This window comes from Lagenorhynchus albirostris, chromosome 8, assembly GCF_949774975.1.
Source record: "Lagenorhynchus albirostris chromosome 8, mLagAlb1.1, whole genome shotgun sequence".
In the NCBI taxonomy this organism is placed as follows: Eukaryota; Metazoa; Chordata; class Mammalia; order Artiodactyla; family Delphinidae; genus Lagenorhynchus; species Lagenorhynchus albirostris.
In genome coordinates, this window is record NC_083102.1 from 18,613,749 (window position 1) to 18,639,679 (window position 25,931).

General features: G+C 38.8%; 1 protein-coding gene across 2 annotated transcripts in view; it reads right to left on the bottom strand.

The window, feature by feature from the left end:
- LRGUK (leucine rich repeats and guanylate kinase domain containing) overlaps positions 1-25,931 on the bottom strand; it is a 118,785-nt gene that overhangs the window by 59,045 nt on the left and 33,809 nt on the right. For both annotated transcript variants that reach the window (XM_060156646.1, XM_060156645.1), the window contains exons 6-11: positions 24,398-24,522; positions 16,214-16,357; positions 10,791-10,871; positions 9,160-9,246; positions 7,712-7,818; positions 2,663-2,782 (exon numbers count right to left, since the gene is read on the bottom strand). In XM_060156646.1, coding sequence (XP_060012629.1) covers positions 2,663-2,782; positions 7,712-7,818; positions 9,160-9,246; positions 10,791-10,871; positions 16,214-16,357; positions 24,398-24,522 — 664 coding nt within the window. The remainder of the gene's footprint in view (positions 1-2,662; positions 2,783-7,711; positions 7,819-9,159; positions 9,247-10,790; positions 10,872-16,213; positions 16,358-24,397; positions 24,523-25,931) is intronic.

A 25,931-nucleotide genomic window follows, 5' to 3' on the forward strand; every position in this document is an offset into this window, starting at 1 on the left:
TAAAAAGGAACGAAATTGGGTCATTTGTAGAGACGTGGATGGATCTAGAGACTGTCATACAGAGTGAAGTAAATCAGAAAGAGAAAAACAAATATTGTATATTAATGCATATACGTGGAACCTAGAAAAATGGTACAGATGAACCGGTTTGCAGGACAGAAATTGAGACACAGATGTAGAGAACAAACGTACAGACACTAAGGGGGGAAGCGGCAGGGGGATGGGGTGGTGGTGGTGTGATGAATTGGGAGATTGGGATTTTCATGTATACACTGATGTGTATAAAATGGATGACTAATAAGAACCTGCTGTACAAAAAAAATTAAATAAAATTAAATTCAAAAAATAAATAAATAAAATAAACAAAAGCAATGATTTGCCCCTGAAGATGTGCTTTGGTTTTATCATTTGTTTTAATTAGAAAGTTGCTGCATGGAATAGTAGTACTATCTGACTTTCTCAATGCTTGAAATTACTAGCTCCCTAATACCTTTTCTTATCCAGTGATATGTTCTCTGATCCTTGCTTTGGTGAATGATGTGCTATTGAACGAGCCCTGACCTCTGCCCCCATGAGGGTGCATGGTTAGGCAAGGCTTCTGAGCCTGTGAGGGAGGTGGATGCATGAGTGTGGGGTATTTATGGGTGTCTTTCCTCTTGCTACTAATGCCATCCAGAGGAGAAAAACAGCAGTGGCAACAGTAACAGTAGAGGAGCAGGAAGCTAATTTTAGGATTATGTTTTGTCATCTTGTGCCTCCACACAAACTGCATATGATGCTAACTAAGGTCTGAGTCCCCTACCAGGTTGTAAGTTTCATTAAGGCAAGGGCCTCACCGATCTTGTTCCCACTGTATCTTCAGTACCTATCACATGGGAAGAACTCAATAAATATTTATTGAAAGAATGGATGAACAAATGAATGAATCCCTTCATCTCTCCATGTATCCATCAGTGGAGGTTGGGAAAAACCACCTATGCTTCTTACCACAGTTATTTCCCACTAAATTTTGCATATAATACCATTAATTCATTCATCCATCCATTCACTCAATCACTTAGTGTTTCATTTAGCAAATATTTCTCATGCATTTATTAAGTTCCTGGCCTTCTGCTGAACAATGAGAACTCAGTGGTGAACAAAGCTGACATTGGTCCCCACCCTCATTGGGCTTACAGTCGAGCATGGGAAACAGGCATTAAATACATCATCCCAAGCTTGACGGATAGACATTCTAATAGGGGAAAAGCAGGATTTAATGAAAATGAACATTGAGGGGGCCTATCGAGGTGAGAATGTTGAGGCCGACTGGATCAGAATCCTGACGATGAGTTAATAAACACCTCTAAGAACACATCTGGCCCAGCGTGCCTCAGAGTGCATATCACAAACAAATATGAAGGATAGGCTATGAACCATTTGCAACAGAATTGGTGTCAGAGATGTGAAAGGACTTCTAACCAGGGAAAGCTTTGGTTTATGTAAGTCTTTATGTAACCAAAGTCTTCAGCAAAGCTTTGGTTTGCTGAAAGGTTCCAGGTTTATACATTAGCACGATAGTCAGGATACACCTTCCTGCCCTAATTTGATCGTCCGTTCATTGTGCTCCACTTATCTTTTGAAACAGGTTCAGTACCGCTGTATAAGCATGACACTCTGTACTTTTTAATTCTGATATTAAGTTTTAATTTATTTTGGTTGCTTCAGGGTGTTTAGAATATATTAATGAGTAAATTATTCTACAGTATTTGTATTCTGGATTTGTTCAAATGAGGAATGTAATTTTAGATCTCTAGATAACTAGACCTGTTTAAAATAGTATTTACACTGTCTGAACATGTGTAGCTTAAGGGAAGGAACCTGTGTGCAACAGCATTAGAAAATAATGTGCATTTCTTTTTCTTGCTGTCCTATATATCTTTGCAGTCACATTCTCAGCTCACTGACAAACATCACTAATCCAACAGTAATGTCTCTGCCATACCTAAAACAATAAAAGAGGAAACCAGTTTAAAAGGTCACAGCAATAACTAAACCTGAGACCCAGACACCTTTAAAAAGTCTGTAAATCCAGCTGAAGATTTTCTAGGATGGTTCTAGGCTTTTGGATATATTCTGCTATTTTAACTGAGTCATTAGGGAACCACACAGCAAAATATCTGCTCCAGAAAACTGAAAGTGTATTGAATGCTAACCTGAGGGAAAGGAAAAGGAAATCTTTTGCTGCCATTTCTCTTTCCTTCCTTCTGAAATATCCCTCAAAAGACAAAGACCCGCGTGGAAATAAAGCAGCTGACGTGCTGGCAGCGTGGGCTCCAACAGAGATGAGGAGAGGCTGTCACCGGTGCACAGACCCACCCACCATCCATCACAACATTGTGATTCATGTTGTCACACCACATGGCAACAGGAGGAGCCCGTGTTCCAACACCATGATGCTTTATTACAACCACGTGTATTTCCAAACCTTGGGGCGTGATTTCGGCTGTCACTGAATTAAGTAAAACATTTGGAGGATTAAAGTAAAAAAAAAAAAAAATACAGTGAATATCACAGTGTAATAACTGGCAAAGAAGCTCATAAGCCTTCTATGTACATTTTAATAGCCAACATTAGCAATATCCGACATTTTACAGCCTTAACAGCCAATAAAGAAACTTACCCGTATCTGAAGTAAGTGCTGAACTGTCTGCAGAGGCGGTGAGCGAGTTCTTGTTTACCACATGCTTGAGGACCAGCTAATACCAACATGGGATAAGGGGCATCCAGACTAGGAAGGGTGCTGCAACAGGGCAGAGCAGACATGCATATTAATGCATCCAGTGTGTAAAGTGTCCATGTCACAATCACAATTAATCCAGTAATCCAGCATTTACTATATGTAGACACTCTATGGAAGGATGGTCCTACTTTCCAGAAGCAAGTCGACTGCAAAACAGCAAAAATATTTACCTTAACAAGATTTTTTAAAGGAAAAATATGGTAAGAGATATTAATTCTTGGTTGATAAAGTATTCCCCCCAAGAACTTCAAAATGAAAGAAATAAGACTGCCCTCTGAGAGGTAAACTTTAACATCTGTATCTATCCAATTAGAACACAGATGTGAAACTAACACAACATTGTAAAGCAATTATACTCCAATAAAAAAAAAGAATACTCATGGGCAAAGAAAACAGTAATCACTGAAATTTACCTGAACAGTTACTATATGCCAGGCGCTATTCTAGGCGTCTTACATGCATTACCTCATTTAATTAGCACAGGAAGCTGTAATAACACTTAACACATAAAGAAACTGAAGTACAGAGAGGTTAATTAACTTGTTCAAAGTAACAACTAATAAGTAAGAGCTGATATATGAATCTCGGCATGGCTTCTGGTCTAAAAGACCAAAGGACTAATTTATATAAAATCTCTTGCAACATGCAGAGCTGAAGTGTTTGGGTTCCACTCAAGACACAAATTCTAGAAGTATGGAATAAAATATAATATTTTGAAAAAAATCATGGTTGAGGTATAGATTCTGTGAAGAATGGGGGCAGTGCAGCATAATTTTTCAATCCCTCTGAACACTCACAGGAAAACAGAAAAACTTGAGAACAAAAGCCCATGGAAAATGTGGGTAACAAACCAGATGAAAAGCCACAAACCCACAAGACTTTTACGGCACTGGAAGCTGGGCAAGAGGAAGAAGGAGGAAGCAACGGGCAGCGTCTGAGAACAAGGGAACCCAAAACAATGGGTATCCAGCAGAAAGCAGGCAGGTTGAAACTGCAACGTCCAAAAGCCTACATGTGAATACTCATAAAAGCTGTATTTGTAGTAGCCAAAGACTGCAATCAGCCCAGATGTCCTTCGATGGTTGGTTAAACTAATTGTGGTGCATTCACACCAAGGAATACTACTCAGCAATACAAAGGAATGAGCCACTGATATATTCAACAGAGGCTAAGTTAAAAAAAAAAGTCAACCCCAAAAGGTTATACATATACTCTATGATTCCATTTATATAGCCTTCTTGAAATGACAGCATTACAGAGAAGGGGAACAGATTATTGGTTGCCAAACGTTAGGGAAGATAAGCAGGAGGGAGGTGGTTGTAGCTATAAAAGGGAAGCAAAGGGATCCATGTGATAAAACTCCTGTATCTTGACTGGAGTCATGCTCATATGAATCTATACATGTGATAAAATCGCATAGAACTAAATGTACACAGGAGTACATGCAAAACTGGTGAAACTCGATAAGGTTGGTGGCTTGTATCAATGTTAGCTTCCTGGTTTTGATATTCTACTTTAGCTAAGCAAGATATTACCACTGGAGGAAACTGGGTGAAAGATATCTAGAATTTCTCTGTATTATTTCTTACAACTGCATGTGAATCTAAAATTACCTCGAAGTAATTTTTTTAAGTAATTAAAGAATTTTGAGAGAAAGTGACAAATATTGAGGATAGGCAAAGGAGACCTTCTTCCTGAAGAAAAAAACCAAAGATAAGGAACAAATATTAAAGACTGTCATTCAAGAAAACCTTTCTGAAATTAAAAAAAATAAAATAACACTATACAACATACCTGAGAATATTAGCCTAGAACAACTGGGCTATAAATGTTGTAACAATAATACCAAGACATAGTCTAGTAAAATTACTGGGCTTAAAAAAAGCTGGGGGGATTATTCAGCTAGAAAAAGAGAACACATGATTTATAAGGGGAAGAAAATTAGATTGTCACCAGTTTTTTGACAGCAATGTTTTGCACCAAAAGAAAATGGAGAAACCCTTCTAATATTCTCAAGGGAAAAAGTGTGAGCCATGGACTTTACATATAGCAAAAATGACTTTCAAGTGTAAAGGGCAGAGAATATTATCAACATGCAAGATTTCAAGAGATACTGATTCCACAGCTCTTCCTAAGGAATCTGCTAGAGAACAAGCTTCATACAACCAAAATGACTCAAGAGGAGGCATCAGTTGTAAGGGCTGGCAGTGAGCAATAAATATGCCGTTACCCAGAAAAGTAAGACTAAATGACAGCAAAGGAGAAAGTATAGTGTGTGATGGATATATGTTCTGACAATATAAATACAGTACACTATTTTTAAAATGGAGTGATTGATGCTTATATAAAATATATAGAGTAGGCAAATTCAGAGAGACAGAAAGTACACTGGAAATTACCAGGGACTGGGAGTAGCAGGAAATGGGGAGTTATTGCCTAATGTTTACAGAGCTTCTGCTCAGGCTGATGAAAAAGTTTTGGAAACAGATGGTGGTGATGGTTGCACAACATTGTGAATATAATTAATGCCACTGAACTATACACTTTTTTTTTTTTTTTTTTTTTGCAGTACGCGGGCCTCTCCCGTTGCGGAGCACAGGCTCCGGACGTGCAGGCTCAGCGGTCAGGATCTTCCCGGACCGGGGCATGAACCTGTGTCCCCTGCATCGGCAGGCGGACTCTCAACCACTGCGCCACCAGGGAAGCCCTGAACTGTACACTTTAAAGTGGTTAAAATGGCAAATTTTATGTGTTTTATATATATATATATATATATATTTTTTTTTTTACCACAATAAAAAACAATGAGGGAATGGTTAATGGGAGGAACATAGGCAAAATATGTTTTTCATGTTTCCAGTAATTATTACTACTGGTATTCTGACACTGTTGTGGTGTAATATGGGACTTTAAAAAAGAGCAATTATGGGATATTCCATCTTCCTCTGTCTTTGGTGAGGGAGAAAAGGAGATACAGATGTAACAGAGATGAGATTAAGTAAAAGCTCAACTACAGTCTTGAAATTGAATTGTACCAATATGAATTCAGGAGGTGTTTTAGCATCTATCTATAGATGGATCTATCTAAATACAGATTAGATAGATATAAAAGATTGAACAGATGTAATAGGTAGGTACAAATAGGCAAGATAGGTGGATGGATAGATAGAAAGAACAGATAGATGGATCAATGAATGTAGGGAAGGAAGGAAGGAAAGAAGGAGGGGAGGGGAGGGAGGGGAGGGAGGGGAGGGAGGGGAGGGTGGGGAGGGAGGGGAGGGTGGGGAAGGAGGGGAAGGAAGGAAATATATCCCTAGCTCTGTCCACTAAAAGACGTGGAAACAATGATCAACCCAGTGCCATGTTTGTCTCTAGCACCCACATTATGATTGGGAAATACCATTTCTCACTGAAACAAACCAGGGCTTCTTGGAGAAATGGCCGATTCCAGAGTTTGGACAGGACTTGTACAAGATCAGCCTGGAGAACCTTGTCATAGGTGAGAGCAAGAAAGCTATCACTGACTACCAGGCCAGAGTCAAGGTTCTGCCATGTCATTTCAATATTGGATCCTCACCCCAATCCCGCCAGAAGAGGGGACAGTGATTCCCAAATATCACAGCCTAAAAGTCCCAAGACCAAGAGTCAGGGTTCCTCTCCTAGAGCCTGACTCCTGGGGCTGCCAGGGAGCTGCGTCCTGACTCAGAGTGGGAAGGGCATGGCACCCCTGCTCCTGCCTCCGTGAGCTTTTCAGAGTGAGCCCTGCTCCATCCCGGAGCATCTGGGGCTGCTTGGCCATTTGCTCTTCTCTGCCTGACAGTCAGAAATGATCCAGAAATACGTGTTTATCAGACATTGCTGTAAATTTCTTTGATACATATTTTTATATAAATGTACCCTAAAGCATGAAACAACTAGCAATCTCATAAACTAGAAAAGAAATACAATGAGGACATAAATGCCCTTCTTTTAAATCAAATGTGCTTTTCCAGATGTATGCAAATAAATGATAAATCATTTCACCTAGAGAGCTACCATAAATATATAAAACTGTCAATGTCTACATTATTAAATTACATGTAAAAAATCATGTCCTAGACGCAAAATAAAACATCTTCTCTCTGTGGGAAACCAACTGTGTGAAGTACAGGAGCAGACCACATGAAGAAGAGAAGCCATTTATAACCAAGAGATTTTACAAGTAATTTTAAAATGCCTTTGGGCATTGATAGAATTTCTGTATTATACTTATAGCGTAAATGGCCATCTGCTCCAACAGACTGTTTAAAAAGATATGGAGAAATCGTGGTAAATTTATCTTCGAACTCAGAGGTGAGAGATGCTGTTCCTGTGTTCAACCAAGCTGGATGACTTCTCCCTGCTAGGTTGCCTGGGGCTCAGGGCAATCACTGTAAAGACTGTTTCGGGTTTCCCTCAGGTGAGGAGGGCCTCCTTCTAGGGACTCTCTAACGTATAACCTGCGGTCTTGGGTGCTCTTTGGCAGGGGTATCTAGCATTCACGCACAGCTAAGGAGAAACTGACAATGGATAGAGATCGTCACAATTCTCTGTTAATGAGGCTAAGGTCTGTGGTTCTATCCTACAGCAGAAAAGTTGGCAAACTTTTTTTCTTTTTCATTTCACCATCCTATGTCACAGGCTAGCCACCATTCAAGGGTCCAGATGAAAGAGGGATGTTGAATCTACTCATCACCACACTTGGGAAAATGCCAACAAGTGAGCCCCACATTCAAACATGTGATGGTAATACACTATATCTGAGACTACACAGCCTGTCAAATAAAGACCTGATCCCCTCCCTCAGAGAGGTGAGAAAGGAATGGGTCACAAAATAGAGGGCTAGGGAAATGATGAGGTTGTCCTATGCTGGCTACCCCGTGTTCTACCCAAAGGGTCCCTAAGAAATACCTGTCAAAGATCCTCTGTGGCTGCATCAGGCTGTTGAAAACATGGGTCATGTGATCTTGGGCTGCGGCCACTTCTGGGGGAGGGTTGTATTTGTTCACTGCCGCGACCTTTTCCAGAATTAGAAATGCAAAGGGAAAAGAAAAAAAATTCGTTTTAAAAGGAAGACAAGCCTTAGATTTTCTATAATTAAATGTCCTAGACACGTGACCAGGAATCTGTGTTCTGTCTTCATGTCTACTCTAACTTTCCTAAAACCTAAAGAATAATAATTATTTTAAAGTATTGAGCTGGAGCCCCTTGGTCACCTATTTCTTTATACTCCCTGGTTTGAAAGGAAAAAAGCAAAATCAAAACCTCTAAAGTCTAAGATGACCTTTAATATAGTAAACATTTCAACTTTTAGGATGAAAAGAAATAAAATTCATAGCTCTAGATTCCAGGTAGTTGTTACTGCAGAATTTTTCCTCATGCCATCATGCCAAGAACTATTCCTACGATCTCAAATTCTACTAAACCTCCCCCTCTTTTATTGTAACTTTCTCTTTTCAAAGATATGGGCCTTTTCCCCACGATGGACAGTTCTCCGTCCCCCGGCCTTGTCATCCCTGTAAATACACTATTCTTGTCTACCATACCTTTATCTAATGCGTGGTTTTAAATGTTATTCCCTTCGCACAATGTTAAAGGGAAAGAGAAATCTAATAAGTGCCTTTGAGTGAGAGAATGATAACAGACTTGCATCTGTAACTATTTTTTAACCAAGATTTCAGAAAGGCATTTATGAACTGGAATATCTGCCTCTTTGCGTATTTATACCTGCTTTTTCATTCCCATCTCAAATTTGCATCCAGTGTAAGAAACCCCTCATTAGTGGAGATTTCAGCTGACACCAGTCATGACAGCATGACAAATTAGCTTCCACAGGTATGGAAGGGGCTGGCAGGTGCTAGCATTCAATGTCTGGTTACTCTCAACTTGTGTCCAGAAGAATCATTATCTTAAAGAGTAGCATAAAGGATTTAAAAATCAGAGTATTGATTTATTTGAGTCCTTTTCGATGATGTGTTAGAATGACATTATAATTCACTTCATTATTAAGTGAACTTTTCGAGTAACACAGATAGGATCACACACCCTCCAAATATGATAGCTACCATCCAAACTAACAGTCGGCTATACTGCTGCCAGCCTACGTACACGGGGGCTGCTTCTGTTTCCCACAGCCAGTCTCCTCACTGTACCAAGAGCAGGGCTTTCACTGCATTTGTGTTGACACTCAGCTCTGCAGAGGGTGAAACAGATAGATCCTAGGACAAGGAAACGCCCCCTAAATAATGACTGTACATACTGTTATGTAATCATTTATGGATTGTATTGGTCTTGCAGCAGGCAGCATGAGCTTTTGAGCCTATCAACTCATAAACACAGGAAATGATACGATTACATACCTTTTCTTCCACTCTTATCTTCTTCTGATCTAATTCTGTTAATCGAAGTAGCATAAAAATTACGAAGGAACAATAGTCAGATTCTTCCTGTTTAAAATATCAAGAGGGTTATTCAGTTACCTTCCTTTTCCACTAGCAGTCTACTTTCATGAGCTTAGGGCTTTCACCTACTAACGCTGTCATTCATTCACACACACACACCCTGCATAGGTCTTTACATTTTCAGCTTACCAGTCCCCTTATATTAACAACTCAAACACAGACTGTGCCTTGTAACTTATAAAGCTTTTCAAATGTGTGATCTTGTTAATCTCCCTGTGAGATAAGCAGGACAGCTCTGATTATGTTCATTTCTAGAGAAAAAAACAACTGAGGCTCGGAGAAGTGAAGTATTTCATCTAAGGTTCTATGGCCAGTGACCCAAACCCTATCTTCTAATTCCAAGGAGTTTCATTAATTTCTAATTATTTATTATTTTGTATTGTTTTATATTAATTTGTATGATTAATTATGAATTTGTTTTACAATAATAAAATGATATTCACTTACAGAACAACCCTCATATTACTCCCTGTCATCTTCTGTGTTAGGATTACCTGCCTTTTAGAAATATAGTTACAGTTATTTTGTATTAAGAAGCTACATCTCTTTGAAGGGAAAGACATTAAGTGGGTGATGCATTCTGAGGATGATATACATGAAATGAATATACAATAGTACCTTTTGTGTACTTCAAAGTGCAAATGTGGGGGAAGTTTATATATAAATGAGTTAACATGTGAAAGGGTTTGTGCTATTTATTTATGCAAACACCTAGATGCTCTTTATGGATCTGGAACTGGGAGGGATGGCCACTTTAAACACTTTCTTTCCTAGGGATGCTTTAAATTGCCTGCCACTATTCTCATACCAAACATTGTTTTTATTTTTAGATCTTATTTTTCATTTTGATTTTTTGCCTGCCCGGATACGTTTCTCAAGACACACACAAAAAGAAAGGTACTCAGAGATACATACAAATTCAAGAGTCTATGGAAAGGCGAGTGAAGGATATAGATAGAAAGGGGAATGAATGACATACGCACAAAGAAGGAGGGACAGATCTGAGGCGAAAGGATCTATCACTGGGGGAAAAAAAAAAGAATCCTGAAAAAGTCTGAAAGTTTGATATCCATAGGTGAAGAATCAGTAGGAAATACATGATTTTTTTCTATAAGCATTTTACAATGCCAATTTTACAACAATCCCAAGGCGAATTTCTTTAAGTGTCTAATCTTAGACTTTCCCCTGTTATTAAATAGGAACCACATTCCGTCTACACCTCAGGCATCACGCATTCCTTCATGTAAAAGGACATTGCTCTACAATCTCAATAGCTCCCGCCTGATAATCTTTATTACCACCCGGATGAGTCACAAATGACCACACAGAGTAGGCAACCAGTATTCAATTTCAGGCTTTACATGCACCTATGGTGGTACATAGGTGCGACTTTGCTTACACCTTCTAATAGAGAATGAAGATAAACACACCTTATTCACATTCCTGATGTTCTATCAAAAGCACTTCATGAAGAATTTCAAGAAAGTCCTCATCCCTCTCCTCTGCCCCCAACATAAAGGATGTCTCACCCGAATTGGATTTCTTAGAAGATTGAGAACTCGAAGGAGACGTAGGTTTTCAATGTATTCTATTTCACCCAGCTCAGCAATCTGTTTAATCCAAAAACAAACACACACACACACAATATAATCAACAGACTAAATGCACCAAGACAACAGAGAACGTAATATAAGAGGAGCTACTTTGGATCCCTTAAACTCAGCTTATTTTAAAAATTGCTCTTGTGACTATCCAGCTTTTTAATGAGACTCCACAAAGCTACACAGAACAAGGGAATTATTGCATGCTCCTTCAGTAAATGCAAACTCACAGCCACATTTCCTTTTTTCCTCTCTGGATAGACAACAGTGAGGTAGATGTTCCTCATCTCACCCACGTTTATCTTAAGGCAGAAATTAAATAGTACATAGAATCAGAGAAACTGCAAAAAATGCACGCAAGGGCTACATGCTTCTCCCCATCACTATTGTGCCTAGCCTCCAGCTCCCCAATCTCCCTCCCCAACGCTGCTTCTGCTGGTTACTGTGGTCATCTGTGGCTGGGGAAGCCTTCTTACTGCATGTACATGTGGAGCTCTATCAGTTTTTCAATGAGATAATTGTTTTAAGAAAAGGTAAACATGGGAGATTGTATGACATATTTCTTTTCTTTTTTTTCTTTTTTTTTTTTTTTTGCAGTATGGGGGCCTCTCACTGCTTTGGCCTCTCCCGTTGCGGAGCACAGGCTCCGGATGCGCAGGCTCAGTGGCCATGGCCCACGGGCCCAGCCGCTCCATGGCATGTGGGATCTTCCCGGACCGGGGCACGAACCCGTGTCCCCTGCATCAGCAGGCGGACTCTCAACCACTGCACCACCAGGGAAGCCCATGTATGACATATTTCTTGATGTGAATGTTACATGACTATTCACCTTAAAATTCTTTGCTAAACTGTACGTTTATGTGTTATACACTTTTTTTGTCAGGTAATGTTTCATGACTTTACAAAGTAAGAGGGAAAAAGGTTGCTTGATAGTTCCTTAATTTGAGCAGGGATAGAGCTTGGGTGGCAGCAGGCCTGAATTCTCCACTAAACTAAAGACAAACAGTTTTCCTTGAATGTCCTGTAATTAGCATAATTATAATCTTATTTCAGATGTAGATGCTGAACTTTTACAAAAAATTAATAATCACTTTTTCATTTCTATTTCTCCCCAAGTCATTTCTGCATGCATGGTAAGATCACTCCAACAGCAGAGTCACTAATAGTTCCTGAGTTATCCAATGACAAAATGCAGTTGAAATGTAAGCTATTCCCAAAGCTAAATCAGGGGAGGAGCACATGTGCCATGTTCTAAGGATGCCATTTTCAAAGACATAATATGAGAGGCCAATTCTGAGTTACAATATACAACCTGCACACATTAATCTGGTTATAGCAATGTTATGCTTTTTCCATAAGATGACTAGACTCTCCATTAAACTGCTATTTGGATCATCTACAAGATAAAAGGATCAATTTTTAAATACTGTGCTATTTGGGAAGGTGGAAGAGTCACTTTGGTTCACACCGCTCAATCAATCAATAGATTGATTCCCCTCTAGCCTATAGCTCTTGTGTTTGGACCTAACACAAATGTTAGGAGGAGATGTTTCCTCGCAGCCAACATGTCTCACCAACGCATCCTGGCCACGTGCACTTGCAGACATCGCTGGTGGGAGGGGATGTGCTTGCTACACATGCATAAGCTATAAACCAGCTGTCCCACCTTCAGGAGGTTTATACTGAAAAGATCATCAGACAGACGAAAATTAGATACATGAGCATTCGGTCTAACGTTTTGGTAAAAGTTTAAAATTTTCTCAATTCTGAAAAATTCCATCATTATGTGATTAAATGAGCCATGGCACAGTCCCACAATAGGAACACTAGGCAACCATTTTAGAAGATGGTAACATCGATGGTGCTTAACATGGAAAGATCTTGTAAATGCTGTGAACACTATGAATAGAATAATCACAGACTATGTAAAATATTATCACTAAGATGTCAGTTGGGACGAACCAGTCTTTTGAGAGTCAAATGAGAGGGATCCAGCTCCCCTCCCAGTCCTTTCAAAGGTAGGATGAAGTGGGTAAGGGCAGAGGGGAACACATGTGGAGGCACCTGGCTACCAGTGCCCACCTCTGCTGAACTGGTGATGTGCACCAGACACGGGCCATCCTGCATGCGCCGCCTACCCCGTCCTGCAGACCTCACCCGGCAGCAGACCCACCCTCACGTCTTCTCTCTTCAAATGCCAAGACCCAAGGCTGTGTGTGTCACAGGCGATCACAAAAGGTGTACAGACACAACTCCCCCAAACCACCTGAAGTGAAACACTGCCAGAAAGATTATATTCTGAAAGGAACTTCAGCCATCTGATGCCAAGAATGTCATACCAGCAGCGCTGATCCCCAGATTCCAGTCTACACTTCTTCCCTGATCTCCTCTGCCCCGTTGGCCACTCCCCACCAAGCAGAAGCCTTTCAACTTCCACTATGTAGGGAGAAGTTGGCTCCTTTCTTTGACATTTCCTTTTAAGCCATGCTCTCCAAGCCTAACCATCCAGACCTAAAGAGGCCTGTTAAGTCTTTTTCGTAAAATACATGCTAGATAGAGAGAGAGATGAAATAATGACACCAAGTAAGACTCAGAGAAGTAAAAGAGCAGTCTCTAAGTAACTCCCAGACCAATATCTTGCTTCTAGAAGAAAAGGCTGAAGTTGTAATAGAGTTAACATTTGGGGGATAAGTTTTAAATGATAGAAATGACTTCAAATCTAACAAGGATTGTAGAGTGGAGAGTGGCAAAGGCCCCCAAATCACCAGCTCATGATGAATTTGCAAAAAAACTTAAAAGAGATGTTCAAACGATCATGTAAAGCTACGGCAATGTTTCAACAGCTTATACCAAGTAAATAATACTGATAAAAGTGCTCCCAATAAGATAATATTCCTAACATCAAGTTAATCATATGAGAAGCAATAGCTATGTCATGTTTCTCTTAAATGATAAATCTTCCATCCTCGATACATAGTATTCTCAGTAGTGCTAGAGAAACCTCTGAGGAAATCTTTGGATGGCTTGGCTTACAGAATATTTCACATACTGTTGGTTGTTCCCCAACCTGCCCAGCGGGGAGTGAGGGAATTGTGCCATTGTTACGGACCCCATCGCTTGTTGCCAAAGGATCCCTCCTTTGGGACGTGTGGCCACTTTTTTCTTTTTTAATGGAGTTTCTTCAACATTTGAAAATTATAAACTCTGTTCTTCCCTAATGATCCCCCTTTTTTTCTTCAACTATTTCAAATGTAATCTGAAAAGTCTCCTGGAATGGAAGAGAACACCATACTATTCATGAGGTCTTTCTAGACCTGTGCTACCCAATATGGTAGTTACTAGCCCTATGTGGCTACTTACCACTGGGAATATGGCTAGGATAAATTCAAATGTACTGTGCAAAATACACAATAGATGTCCTAAACGTAGTATGAAACAACAGAATATAAAATAACTCATCAATAATTTTTATAAAGATTACATGTTGAAATGACAATATTTTGGATATATTGGGCTAAATAAAGCAAAAAATTAATTTCACCTGTTTCTTTTTACCTTTTTATTGGGGCTACTAGAAAATTTAAAATTACACATGAGGCTCACATTATATTTAAGCCAGAAAGCACTCTTCTAGATCATGACAACACCACACACTTTTCTGAAGGGAGGGCCATTAGCATTTCATTTAATGTATTAGCCTGCAAGGTTAAGAACACTGACTCTGGGCAAATCATTCTGTTTGAACCCTGGCTCTGCTATTCACTGGATATGGTATAACTTTGGACAAGTTACTTAACGTCTCTTTGCTCTAGTTTCTTCATCTGTAGAATAGCGATAATAATAGGGTTATAATGAGGATTAAATGAGATGATATATGCAAAGTGCTTAAAACAGTGCCTTGTGCATAAATACGCAATGAAAATCTCTGCATTATTTTATGACTGTAATTGTCATTATTATTACCATTACTCCTTTTCCTAAATCCTGAGATGCACTGAGTTGAAATGTAATGAGTGCATTCTGCCATTTGAACACCACCTGTATGTATCTGCAAACCATTTTAATGACCATTTCATGAAAAAGACACTAAAACCATATGAGACAGAGATTGGGCTGACTTCCTAAGACAGGTGGGACAGTGAACAAAAGTCACCCACTAGAATTAACCTTAGAAGTTAACAAACAATTTAATATGTAAGTCAAGTGAAAATGAGGAGGAACAGTTTTTGCCTGTGATTAAAAATCCACTTCTTCCCAGACCTAAAGATTGCCTCCTTCTCTTGATTTTTAGAAATCTAACAGCTAATGGAAACTCATTGGAGAAAGAGTCATCAGACCCAGCTGATAAGCACCAACACAGCCGAATAGAGAAATATCTCCACAGGAACGCATCTCACTCCAGCTAGGATCTATGTCTCTTTCAGGGTTAGCCAAAATTTTCATCTTCAAGAAGAAATAACCATTCGTCTTCCTTATGAAATCTTTCCCCAAAATATGAAAAAGTACTCGAGATGAATAAAATCACAATGTAGATCTGATTGCATAAGAGGTGAGTTATAGGTACCAACTTAATACACCATGATTAGGAGCACAAATGCTTTATTAAAAATAAAATGTAATTAAGAGTGAAAGCCGGGCTTCCCTGGTGGTGCAGTGGTTGAGAGTACGCCTGCTGATGCAGGGGACAAGGGTTCAGGCCCCGGTCCGGGAAGATCCCACGTGCCGCGGAGCGGCTAGGCTCGTGAGCCATGGCCGTTGAGCCTGTGTGTCCGGAGCCTCTGCTCCAAAACGGGAGAGGCCACAACAGTGAGAGGCCTGCGTACCGCAAAAAAAAAAAAAAAAAAAAAGAGTGAAAGCCAATTGGTGAAGTAATGTGTGCATTAAGCCAGATAGGGTAATTTGAGTAAGTCCAATCCCCAACTCATTCGGGTTGGGAACGTACCCTATTGTTACAAATAGGATATAAGAATTCACTTCCTGTGTCTCTTCTCATTAAATGGGACACCGGCAACACCAGCCTGAGACTATTCTCTTGTCTCTAGTTTCCCTCCTCTGACACGTCAGACATTCCTCATGCCATCTTTCTACCCCAAATTTCACACGAATATATCTACTTCACAAAGTCATGTGCACCTGGTTGCAGTTTAAACCTTCAAAACAATGTAATTAGGAATCTTCAAATTTTCAAAAATTAAGAATTATTACTATTTAAAAAAAAAAAGCAGTCCTTCAACTGTTGCTCCAGGAGGTTTTCTAGAATAACTTTCCTGAGCTGGCATTGAATGTGATAGCACTTGAGAAATAATTATAGACACTAAAACCAAGACATATAAAGTATAATATGACATTACCTTATTATCCTCAAGGTTGATCACTTCCAAGAAGTCATGACTCTCTAAGCCTTGGAGGCTACTGATCTGATTGTGGCTCAGATCCAGGATCTGCAGGACCCTTAGGTCATCCAAACCTGTGATCTTCTCAATCTGGTTATTGCTCTAAAATTGACAAAATACACTTAATGTCCTGAAGGGAAAAGTGTAATGACAAGTTTTCATCCTGGATACTGCCCCAAACCTCTTAAAATCAGTAAGACATTCTTGTCCTCCCCTCCCATTCCCATCTTTCACCTCCCTAAACACATATACATACACCCCAGAAAGAAATCCCAGTCTTTCAGCTGGAAGACTCAGAACATAATATTTTCGCTAGAGGTAAAGCAGATGAATGTTTGAATCAATAGGAAAGACAAAAGCTAGGTAGTATAAGCTTCTGACATTGCTAACCTCAAGCTTAATGGCAGCATGGCTCCAAGCTTATCTTTAGAAATGTAAATTTAATGCAATTCTTTCATCACCATCACAGAAAACCACTTGAATACTGTAACTCCCACATACACTCTGTTTTCAGAAATATTCTGAATATAATCACCTCATATCATGAGGACTGCAGTAGTCTGGTACCTGCCTCCACTTATTCATGCTCTTGTACAGTTTCCACCTCTTGAATCCAGGATAGACCTGTGACCTGCCTTAACCAAAAGAATACAGCAGAAGTGTCCCGGTTCCAAATCTAAGACTTAGGAAGGCCTGGCAGCATCTCCTCTTGTGTCTTGGAGCCCTAAGCTGCCATGTAAGAACTCTAGCCACTCTGCGGGAGAGAATCTGCGGAGAGGTCACCTGGAGAGGAGCCCTGAGACTAGACAGAGAGGAGAAACCCAGCCATTGCAGCATCCTGGCTGAGCCCAGCCCCCAGCCAATCTGCTAGCTGGACGTGGCAAGACCAGCAGAACCGCCCAGCTGGGCCCAGCTTAGATTACAGAACTGCTAGCTAATAAAATGGTTAACTAATAAATTTCTCCATGCCACTCCACATGGGGTGGCATGTTCTACAACAATAGATACATAAACAAAGTTCTTAAATAATTCACACGTAAGCATCTTCTTAGACAATACCATGAAACAGAGAAAGATATAAGACTTAAACACTGTTCTTCTTCCCAACCCCCCTGTACCCATAACAACAAATTATAGTGATAACAATAATTTGTATTTTCTTGTACATTTCCCAACATTCTCAAAATTCCTTGGGTTCTTTAGCCTTTGAGGTATAAAACTATGCCACAGTAAAGTTAAACTTTGAGTTGAGAAGCACAGTAAAGTGTAATTTTGAGATCTCAATTAATGCCACATTATACCCATCCTTAAACTTTTTTTTTGGCCACACCATGCACGCAAGATCCCAGGTCCCTGACCAGGGATCGAATCTGTTTCCCTGCAGTGGAAGTGTGCAGTCCTAACCACTGGACCACCATGGAATTCCCCCCATCCTTAAACTTTTAAAACTTTTACTAAGCACTTTAGAACTAAAAACTTAAATTATAGTATTCTCTACCATCTATAATATTTTTCCTGGTACATGCTTCCCAAAGTATTTAATAGTAAGAGTTCATTTTCACTCAACTTTTCATAAGATTTCACTTCAATAATGAGCAAGGTTTATGTTCATTAGTATAATTCTATGGCTGTTTAAAATATATTAATAGAATGCTGATAATCTATAAAACTGGATTATAGTACATGGGGGTTCATTAAACTATTCCTTTTATTTTTATATATGCTTGAAAAATCCCATAATAAGAAGGAAAAATACTCGAAACTCCATTTGCCTAAGTCAAATTTCCTACTGTTCAAAAAAGTTCTAGAAAGTGTAATAGAAAGGGGAAAGAAAAAAACTACAGTAAACTGAACATAATATCCTTATTAATTTAACTTATTGAAATAAGACCTCAATATCCTATTTAAAATATGCCCACATATCAAATTTATGTATAATACACCTCTTCCCCAAAGACCTTTGAAGTGCTGTAGATGTGGAAGATGAACTGTAATTCTTCTTTAGAGTGTCTCTGATGGCTTTCAAAGTGGTAGATGTACAAGAACAGACTGAGGCATAGAAAAGTTTAATTACATAACCTGTGGTCATAAAAGAAAGCAGAACTGAGAAGTATTACGAATCAGAATTTCTGAGTCAAAGTTATCTATTAAAACCCTATATCCAATGATGAAAAACTGATACATCTCTTCTCAAAGTGCACGTCTAGTGCCTGCATGAACAGTTCTTGCTTGTTTTATCATGATTAGCAGGGAAAAGGCGGTCTTTAGAGAGAAACTAAAATGAAATGAGAAATATTCTCGATCTCCCAAGTTGGAAGAGAAAAAAAATGGCTTTTACTAAGACAAAATGATGTTTGAAGTTTGGAATGTATTGTCCTTACTTGCTAAAGGAGGTGGTTGACAGAGCAGACCATAAGTGAACCACATTTCCCCCTAATATTTATGGTAAAAGTTGATGGAAGAGGGACTCTCCTGTTGGCGCAGTGGTTAAGAATCCGCCTGCCAATGCAGGGGACATGGGTTCGAGCCCTGGACCGGGAAGATCCGACATGCTGCGGAGCAACAAAGCGCGTGAGCCACAGCTACTGAGCCTGTGCTCTAGAGCCCGCAATCCACAACTACTGAAGCCTGCGTGCCTAGAGCCCTCTTGTTGCTCTGCAACAAGATAAGCCACCACAATGAGAAGCCCGTGCACAGCAACTACAGAAAGCATGCACGCAGCAACGAAGACCCAACACAGCCAAAAATAAATAAATAAATTTATTTTTTTAAAAAAAGTTGATGGAAGAGAATTAACTGGTTTGTATGGTGAATTGTTCTTTTTTCTCTAAAGTGTAAAGTGAATTACTTTCAGTAGTAAACCAATTGGATTACTGATACCACAAACCTTTTAAAAGTATTAAAAACTACTGAAATAAATGAGTATCATTTTATTTTATGAATTTTATTAATATATGGAAAAGAAAACCTTCCTATTCTCAAAAAGTTTAAGGAAAATGAATGATGGCATATTCTGTATTTTCTAGTTCATTTTGGGTGATGAGGATGGGGGTTGGGAACAATCCACCTAATCTACTTATAGGAAAAATAAGCCTTTTATGCTTCTTCTAAAAGCTACTTGAGATGAAATTATCAACACAGATTATTTAGTTATTGAAACAAAGTCTTAGGATGAAAGTGCTATGTGATGTCATTCTTAATAATCAGTTCAATTCTCATTCCCTTAAGCACACCCCCAATCTCTTTCCACACATCATGCTCCACTTAAAGTTTATGGGAATGCCAATGCAAAAAGATATGTAAATAAAAGGATAAGGTTCTAACAAGCTGCAAATTAAATAGAATATACTGCCAATAATCCTTCAAATTATCATAATTTTAAAATGTGACTTTCTTTTATAATTTTTAAATTTGCAATTCAGCCTACCAAATTCATTTTCATTTATGCTTTGCTTACATGCCTTAGTGGACAGAAAACAGAAAAACTCAAGGAAATTATTAAACCTTTCCATGCTTCATTTCCAACCTCAGTACTCGGAACCAGTGCTTTACCCTCACCTAACTCACTGTAAGAAGTGAAGGCTCTTGAAAAAGCACTTCAGGCTTAACACATAGCCAACCTTCAGCTGTCTGTGGTTAAATTAGACAGGAATTGTACATGTATATGTCAAAAATCTGCAGATAACCCAAGATGTCATTTCAAACAACAATGTTCGGGGCTTCCCTGGTGGTGCAGTGGTTGAGGGTCCGCCTGCCAATGCAGGGGACACGGGTTTGTGCCCCATGTCGGGAGGATCCCACATGCCACAGAGCGGTTGGGCCCGTGAGCCATGGCCGCTGAGCCTGCACGTCCGGAGCCTGTGCTCCGCGACGGGAGAGGCCACAACAGTGAGAGGCCTGCATACCGCAAACAAACAAACAAAAAAAACAACAATGTTCAACACTCTCCTTTGGGATAGTTCACGTAAGAAATAAGCTACTAGCCTCATGGCTTAAAATCCCCCCATCCACCTCATGACAGATATAATAAAGAATCCCAAAGCCATCCAAGGGTAAGAAGTGAGAAGGAGAAGGAAAGGAAGAAGAAAGAATCCTAGATAATCTACAAACTATATAATCACCCCCAAATTAATGAGCTAGACTGTTATTTCAAAAATACTGTATATATCTTTGGAACAACTATGATCCTGCTGGTTTTAAAGTAAATTGTATTTTCATTCAGTCAGAGTCACACTGTCATACAGCTTAAGAAGCACGCTCTCTATAGGAAAAACATTAAAAATTTTAACTTCTTGATGGGAATTGTTCATTTATTCTCAGCACTAATTCTGGTTTTCTCGAATGGGAAACTGGCACATAGACATGTAAAAGGACTGCCAAATTCAGTGCCCAGTGCTTCATTTGAGAGCAATGAAGTTTCAACTGCAAGAAATATTATGTTTAAATATGCTTAAATGTTATTTCATCAATGAGACATTAAAATATATTCTATTTTTTAACATCTTCAGTGGAGTATAATTGCTTTACAATGGTGTGTTAGTTTCTGCTTTATAACAGTGAATCAGCTATACGTATACATATAGCCCCATATCTCCTCCCTCTTGTGTCTCCCTCCCACCCTCCCAATTCCAGCCCTCTAGGTGGTCACAAAGCACCGAGCTGATCTCCCTGTGCTAAGCGGCTGCTTCCCACTAGCTATCTATTTTACATTTGGTAGTGTATATAAGTCCATGCCATCCCTCAATTCATCCCAGCTTATCCTTCCCACTTCCCACGTCCTCAAGTCCATTCTCTACGTCTGCGTCTTTATTGCTGTCCTGCCCCTAGGTTCTTCAGAACCATTTTTTTTTTAAATCCATATATATGTGTTAGCATACGGTATTTGTTTTTCTCTTTCTGACTTACTTCACTCTGTATGACAGACCCTAGGTCCATCCACCACATTACAAATAACTCAATTTTGTTTCTTTTTATGGCTGAGTAACATTGCATTGTATATATGTACCACATCTTCTTTAACCATTCATCTATCGATGGACACTTACGTTGCTTCCATGTCCTGGCTATTGTAAATAGAGCTGCAATGAACATTGTGGTACATAACTCTTTTTGAATTATGGTTTTCTCAGGGCATACGCCCAATAGTGGGATTTCTGGGTCATACGGTAGTTCTATTTTTAGTTTTTTAAGGGACCTCCATACTGTTCTCCATAGTGGCTGTATCAATTTACATTCCCACCAACAGTGCAAGAGGGTTCCCTTTTCTCAACACGCTCTCCACCATTTATTGTTTGTAGATTTTTTGATGATGGCCATTGTGACCGGTGTGAGGTGATACCTCACTGTAGTTTTGATTTGCATTTCTCCTATGATTAGTGATGTTGAGCATCCTTTCATGTGTTTGTTGGCAATCTGTATATCTTCTTTGGAGAAATGTCTATTTAGGTCTTCTGCCCATTTTTGGATTGGGTTCTTCGGTTTTTTTGACATTGAGCTGTATGAGCTGCTTGTAAATTTTGGAGATTAATCCTTTGTCAGTTGCTTCGCTTGCAAACATTTTCTCCCATTCTGAGGGCTGTCTTTTTGTCTTGTTTATGTTTTCCTTTGCTGTGCAAAAGCTTTTTAGGTTCATTAGGTCCCATTTGTTTATTTTTGTTTTTATTTCCATTTCTCTAGGAGGAGGGTCAAAAAGGATCTTGCTGTAATTTATGTCATAGAGTGTTCTGCCTATGTTTCCCCCCAAGAGTTTTATAGTGCCTGGCCTTACATTAAGGTCTTTAATTCATTTTGAGTTTATTTTTGTGTATGGTGTTAGGGAGTGTTCTAATTTCATTCTTTCACATGTAGCTGTCCAGTTTTCCCAGCACCACTTACTGAAGAGGCTGTCTTTTCCCATTGTATATTCTTGCCTCCTTTATCAAAGATAAGGTGATTATACGTGAGTGGGTTTATCTCTGGGCTTTCTATCCTGTTCCACTGATCTATATTTCTGTTTTTGTGCCAGTACCATACTGTCTTGATTACTGTAGCTTTGTAGTGTAGTTGAAAGCCAGGGAGCCTGATTCCTCCAGCTCTGTTTTTCTTTCTCAAGATTGCTTTGGCTATTTGGGGTCTTTTGTGTTTCCATACAAATTGTGAAATTTTTTGTTTTAGTTCTGTGAAAAATGACATTTGTAGTTTGATAGGGATTGCACTGAATCTGTAGATTGCTTTGGGTAGTATACTCATTTTCACAATGTTGATTCTTCCAATCCAAGAACATGGTATATCTCTCCATCTGTTTGTATCATCTTTAATTTCTTTCATCAGTGTCTTATAGTTTTCTGCATACAGGTCTTTTGTCGCCTTAGGTAGGTTTATTCCTAGGTATTTTATTCTTTTTGTTGCAATGATAAATGAGAGTGTTTCCTTAATTTCTCTTTCAGATTTTTCATCATTGCTGTATAGGAATGCAAGAGATTTCTGTGCATTAATTTTGTATCCTGCTACTTTACCAAATTCATTGATTAGCTCTAGTAGTTTTCTGGTAGCGTCTTTAGGATTCTCTATGTATAGTATCATGTCATCTGCAAACAGTGACAGCTTTACTTCTTCTTTTCCGATTTGGATTCCTTTTATTTCTTTTTCTTCTCTGATTGCTGTGGCTAAAACTTCCAAAACTTATGTTGAATAACAGTGGTGAGAGTGGGCAACCTTGTCTTGTTCCTGATCTTAGTGGAAATGGTTTCAGTTTATCACCATGGAGAACAATGTTGGCTGTGGGTTTGTCATATATGGCCTTTATTATGTTGAGGTTAAGTTCCCTCTATGCCTACTTTCTGCAGGGATTTTATCATAAATGTGCGTTTCTTTCATTGATTGATTTGCGTATATTGAAGAATCCTTGCATTCCTGGGATAAACCCCACGTGATCATGGTGTATGATGCTTTTAATGTGCTGTTGGATTCTGTTTGCTAGTATTTTGTTGAGGATTTTTGCATCTATGTTCATCAGTGATATTGGCCTGTAGTTTTCTTTCTTTGTGACATCTTTGTGTGGTTTTGGTATCAGGGTGATGGTGGCCTTGTAGAATGAGTTTGGGAGTGTTCCTCCCTCTGCTATATTTTGGAAGAGTTTGAGAAGGATAGGTGTTAGCTCTTCTCTAATGTTTGACAGAATTCGCCTGTGAAGCCATCTGGTCCTGGGCTTTTGTTTGTTGGAAGATTTTTAATCACAGTCTCAACTTCAGGGCTTGTGACTGGTCTGTTTATATTTTCTATTTCTTCTTGGTTCAGTCTCAGAAGTTTGTGCTTTTCTAAGAATGTGTCCATTTCTTCCAGGTTGTCCATTTTATTGGCATATAGTTGCTTGTAGTAATCTATCATGATCCTTTGTATTTCTGCAGGGTCAGTTGTTACCTCTCCTTTTTCATTTCTAATTCTGTTGATATGTCTTCTCCCTTTTTTTCTTTATGAGTCTGGCTAATGGTTTATCAATTTTGTTTATCTTCTCAAAGACCCAGCTTCTAGTTTTATTGATCTTTGCTATTGTTTCCTTCATTTCTTTTTCATTTATTTCTGATCTGATCTTTATGATTTCTCTCCTTCTGCTAACTTTGGGGTTTTTTTGTTCTTCTTTCTCTAATTGCTTTAGGTGTAAGGTTAGGTTGTTTGAGATGTTTCTTGTTTCTTGAGGTTGGATTGTATTGGTATAAAATTCCCTCTTGGAACTGCTTTTGCTGCACCTCATAGGTTTTGGGTCATCGTGTTTTCATTGTCATTTGTTTCTACGTATTTTTTTATTTCCTCTCTGATTTCTTCAGTGATCTCTTGGTTATTATAAAAATATTCTTAATAGTTGCTAAAAGTATGCCTTCCTTTCTCAGTGTTAAAGTCAATCTTTTAAAAAATGGAATTTGTGTACCAAATTAGAAAATCATTTTACTTTAGCATGAATTATTCATCTCTCTCTCTCTCACACACACACACACACACCCCACACACACACCCCAGATATGGAAAGGAGCAAACAGAACTAAAGACAATGCCATTTCATGAAGGAATTAGCTCTTTATAAAACTGAAAAATCCTAACCATCATTCATATATTTACTAAGACATTAACTAGTACTTCTATAAAGAATAACAGTTTTGTTAGACTCACCAGACAAAGTATTTTGATAGGTAACATTCCTAAGCCATTAATGGTTGTGATCTTGTTCTTGGCCAAACTAAGGTGGGTAAGACTGCTACACAGCTCTAGTCCGTTGATTTCAGCTATCTCATTGCCTATACACCATGACTATGTTTAAGGAAAATGGTATTAGAAACATTTGGAAGAAAAAATGAATTAGTGTCAAATCATCATTAGAAAAATCAGACAACAGCATAAATAAAAAAGTACTCTATGCTAATATAGGATGAATGCTAAATCTTAAAATGATATTTTTTTCATATAGAAGTTAATAGTGCACCAGGTAAAATTAGTTTGTTTTTTTTAAAGGCATAGCTTTTGAGTGTGCTCAGTTGCCTTTGTGTTCATATGTGACTCATTTAATCAGTGAGGAAAAACACTTCAGAGTGGTTCAAAGCTGCCACCTTGGCAGTGTTTTTTCCTTGGTTCCTGAATGGTCTCCATGAGAAACCCTTGTACTTTTCCACAGGCAGAACTGAATCCAGGGTTGCCCTGGAGAGGCACATGCACTTTATCATCCCCATAACCAGGGAAACAGTCCGGGAGGTGTCATCTGCAGAAAATCGGTGATACTGAGAGGAATAGCCTTTTCTTCTATCTATATTGGCTTCTCTTCTCTTTATAATAAATGAGGCCTAAACTCAGCCTTCTTTTTTTCCTCATCTGTTGATTTTCTAGTTATTTTAAAATTTAACTCTTAGCTTTTGTTTTCCATCCTTATAGTCACCTAAAAGTACAAACTCAAAGTCACCAATTCTACTTACCTCTCTCTGTCCTCAATCTTTCTGGCAAATTTCTAGGATTTAATATCACTTCTCCCCCCAAGCTCAGTTTTCCCTCCCAAGTAGCCTAAGACATCACCATTTTCTCAGCCACTTGTAATCTTCAGGGCATCCAATCATCACCAAAACCTGGCAGATTTTGCTTTAAAACATCTCTTCAAATATGTCCTTCCTTGTCATTCACCCCTCTGCCAACTTAATTCAGCTTTAGTACCAATGGATACCTCTAACATCCATTTCTTCCTGCCCTCAAGTCACCTTACACACTGTAGTCAGGTTAATTTTTTTCAAAATATTGACTGGATATCACGCTTCAATTAAAAAATTCTCACAGGACGAATTCCAAATTCTTCACTCTGGCATTTAAGGCCCTTTACTTTAAGCAAAACCTATTTATCGAATTTCATCCCCCATAATAATCCAGTGAGAATGCTCCAATTCTGCCAGGTCAATCTTCTCAATACTTCTGGAATATACCCCTTGACTTTCTTAATTTTTTAAAATACTGCTTTCCTACTCATTTCTAAACCCTACCCATTCTTCAGGACTTAATTTGAAATTCCACTTTTTAAAGTTTTTTCTCTTTTTTAACATTTGCATTAAACCAACATCTTAAGTATTTCTTTTTGACAACCTCATTTCTCTACTTCTATTAGTTTTTAATTACATAAGTAAATACAGGTGACAGACTGGGCGAATATATTCACAACATATAGAGTATA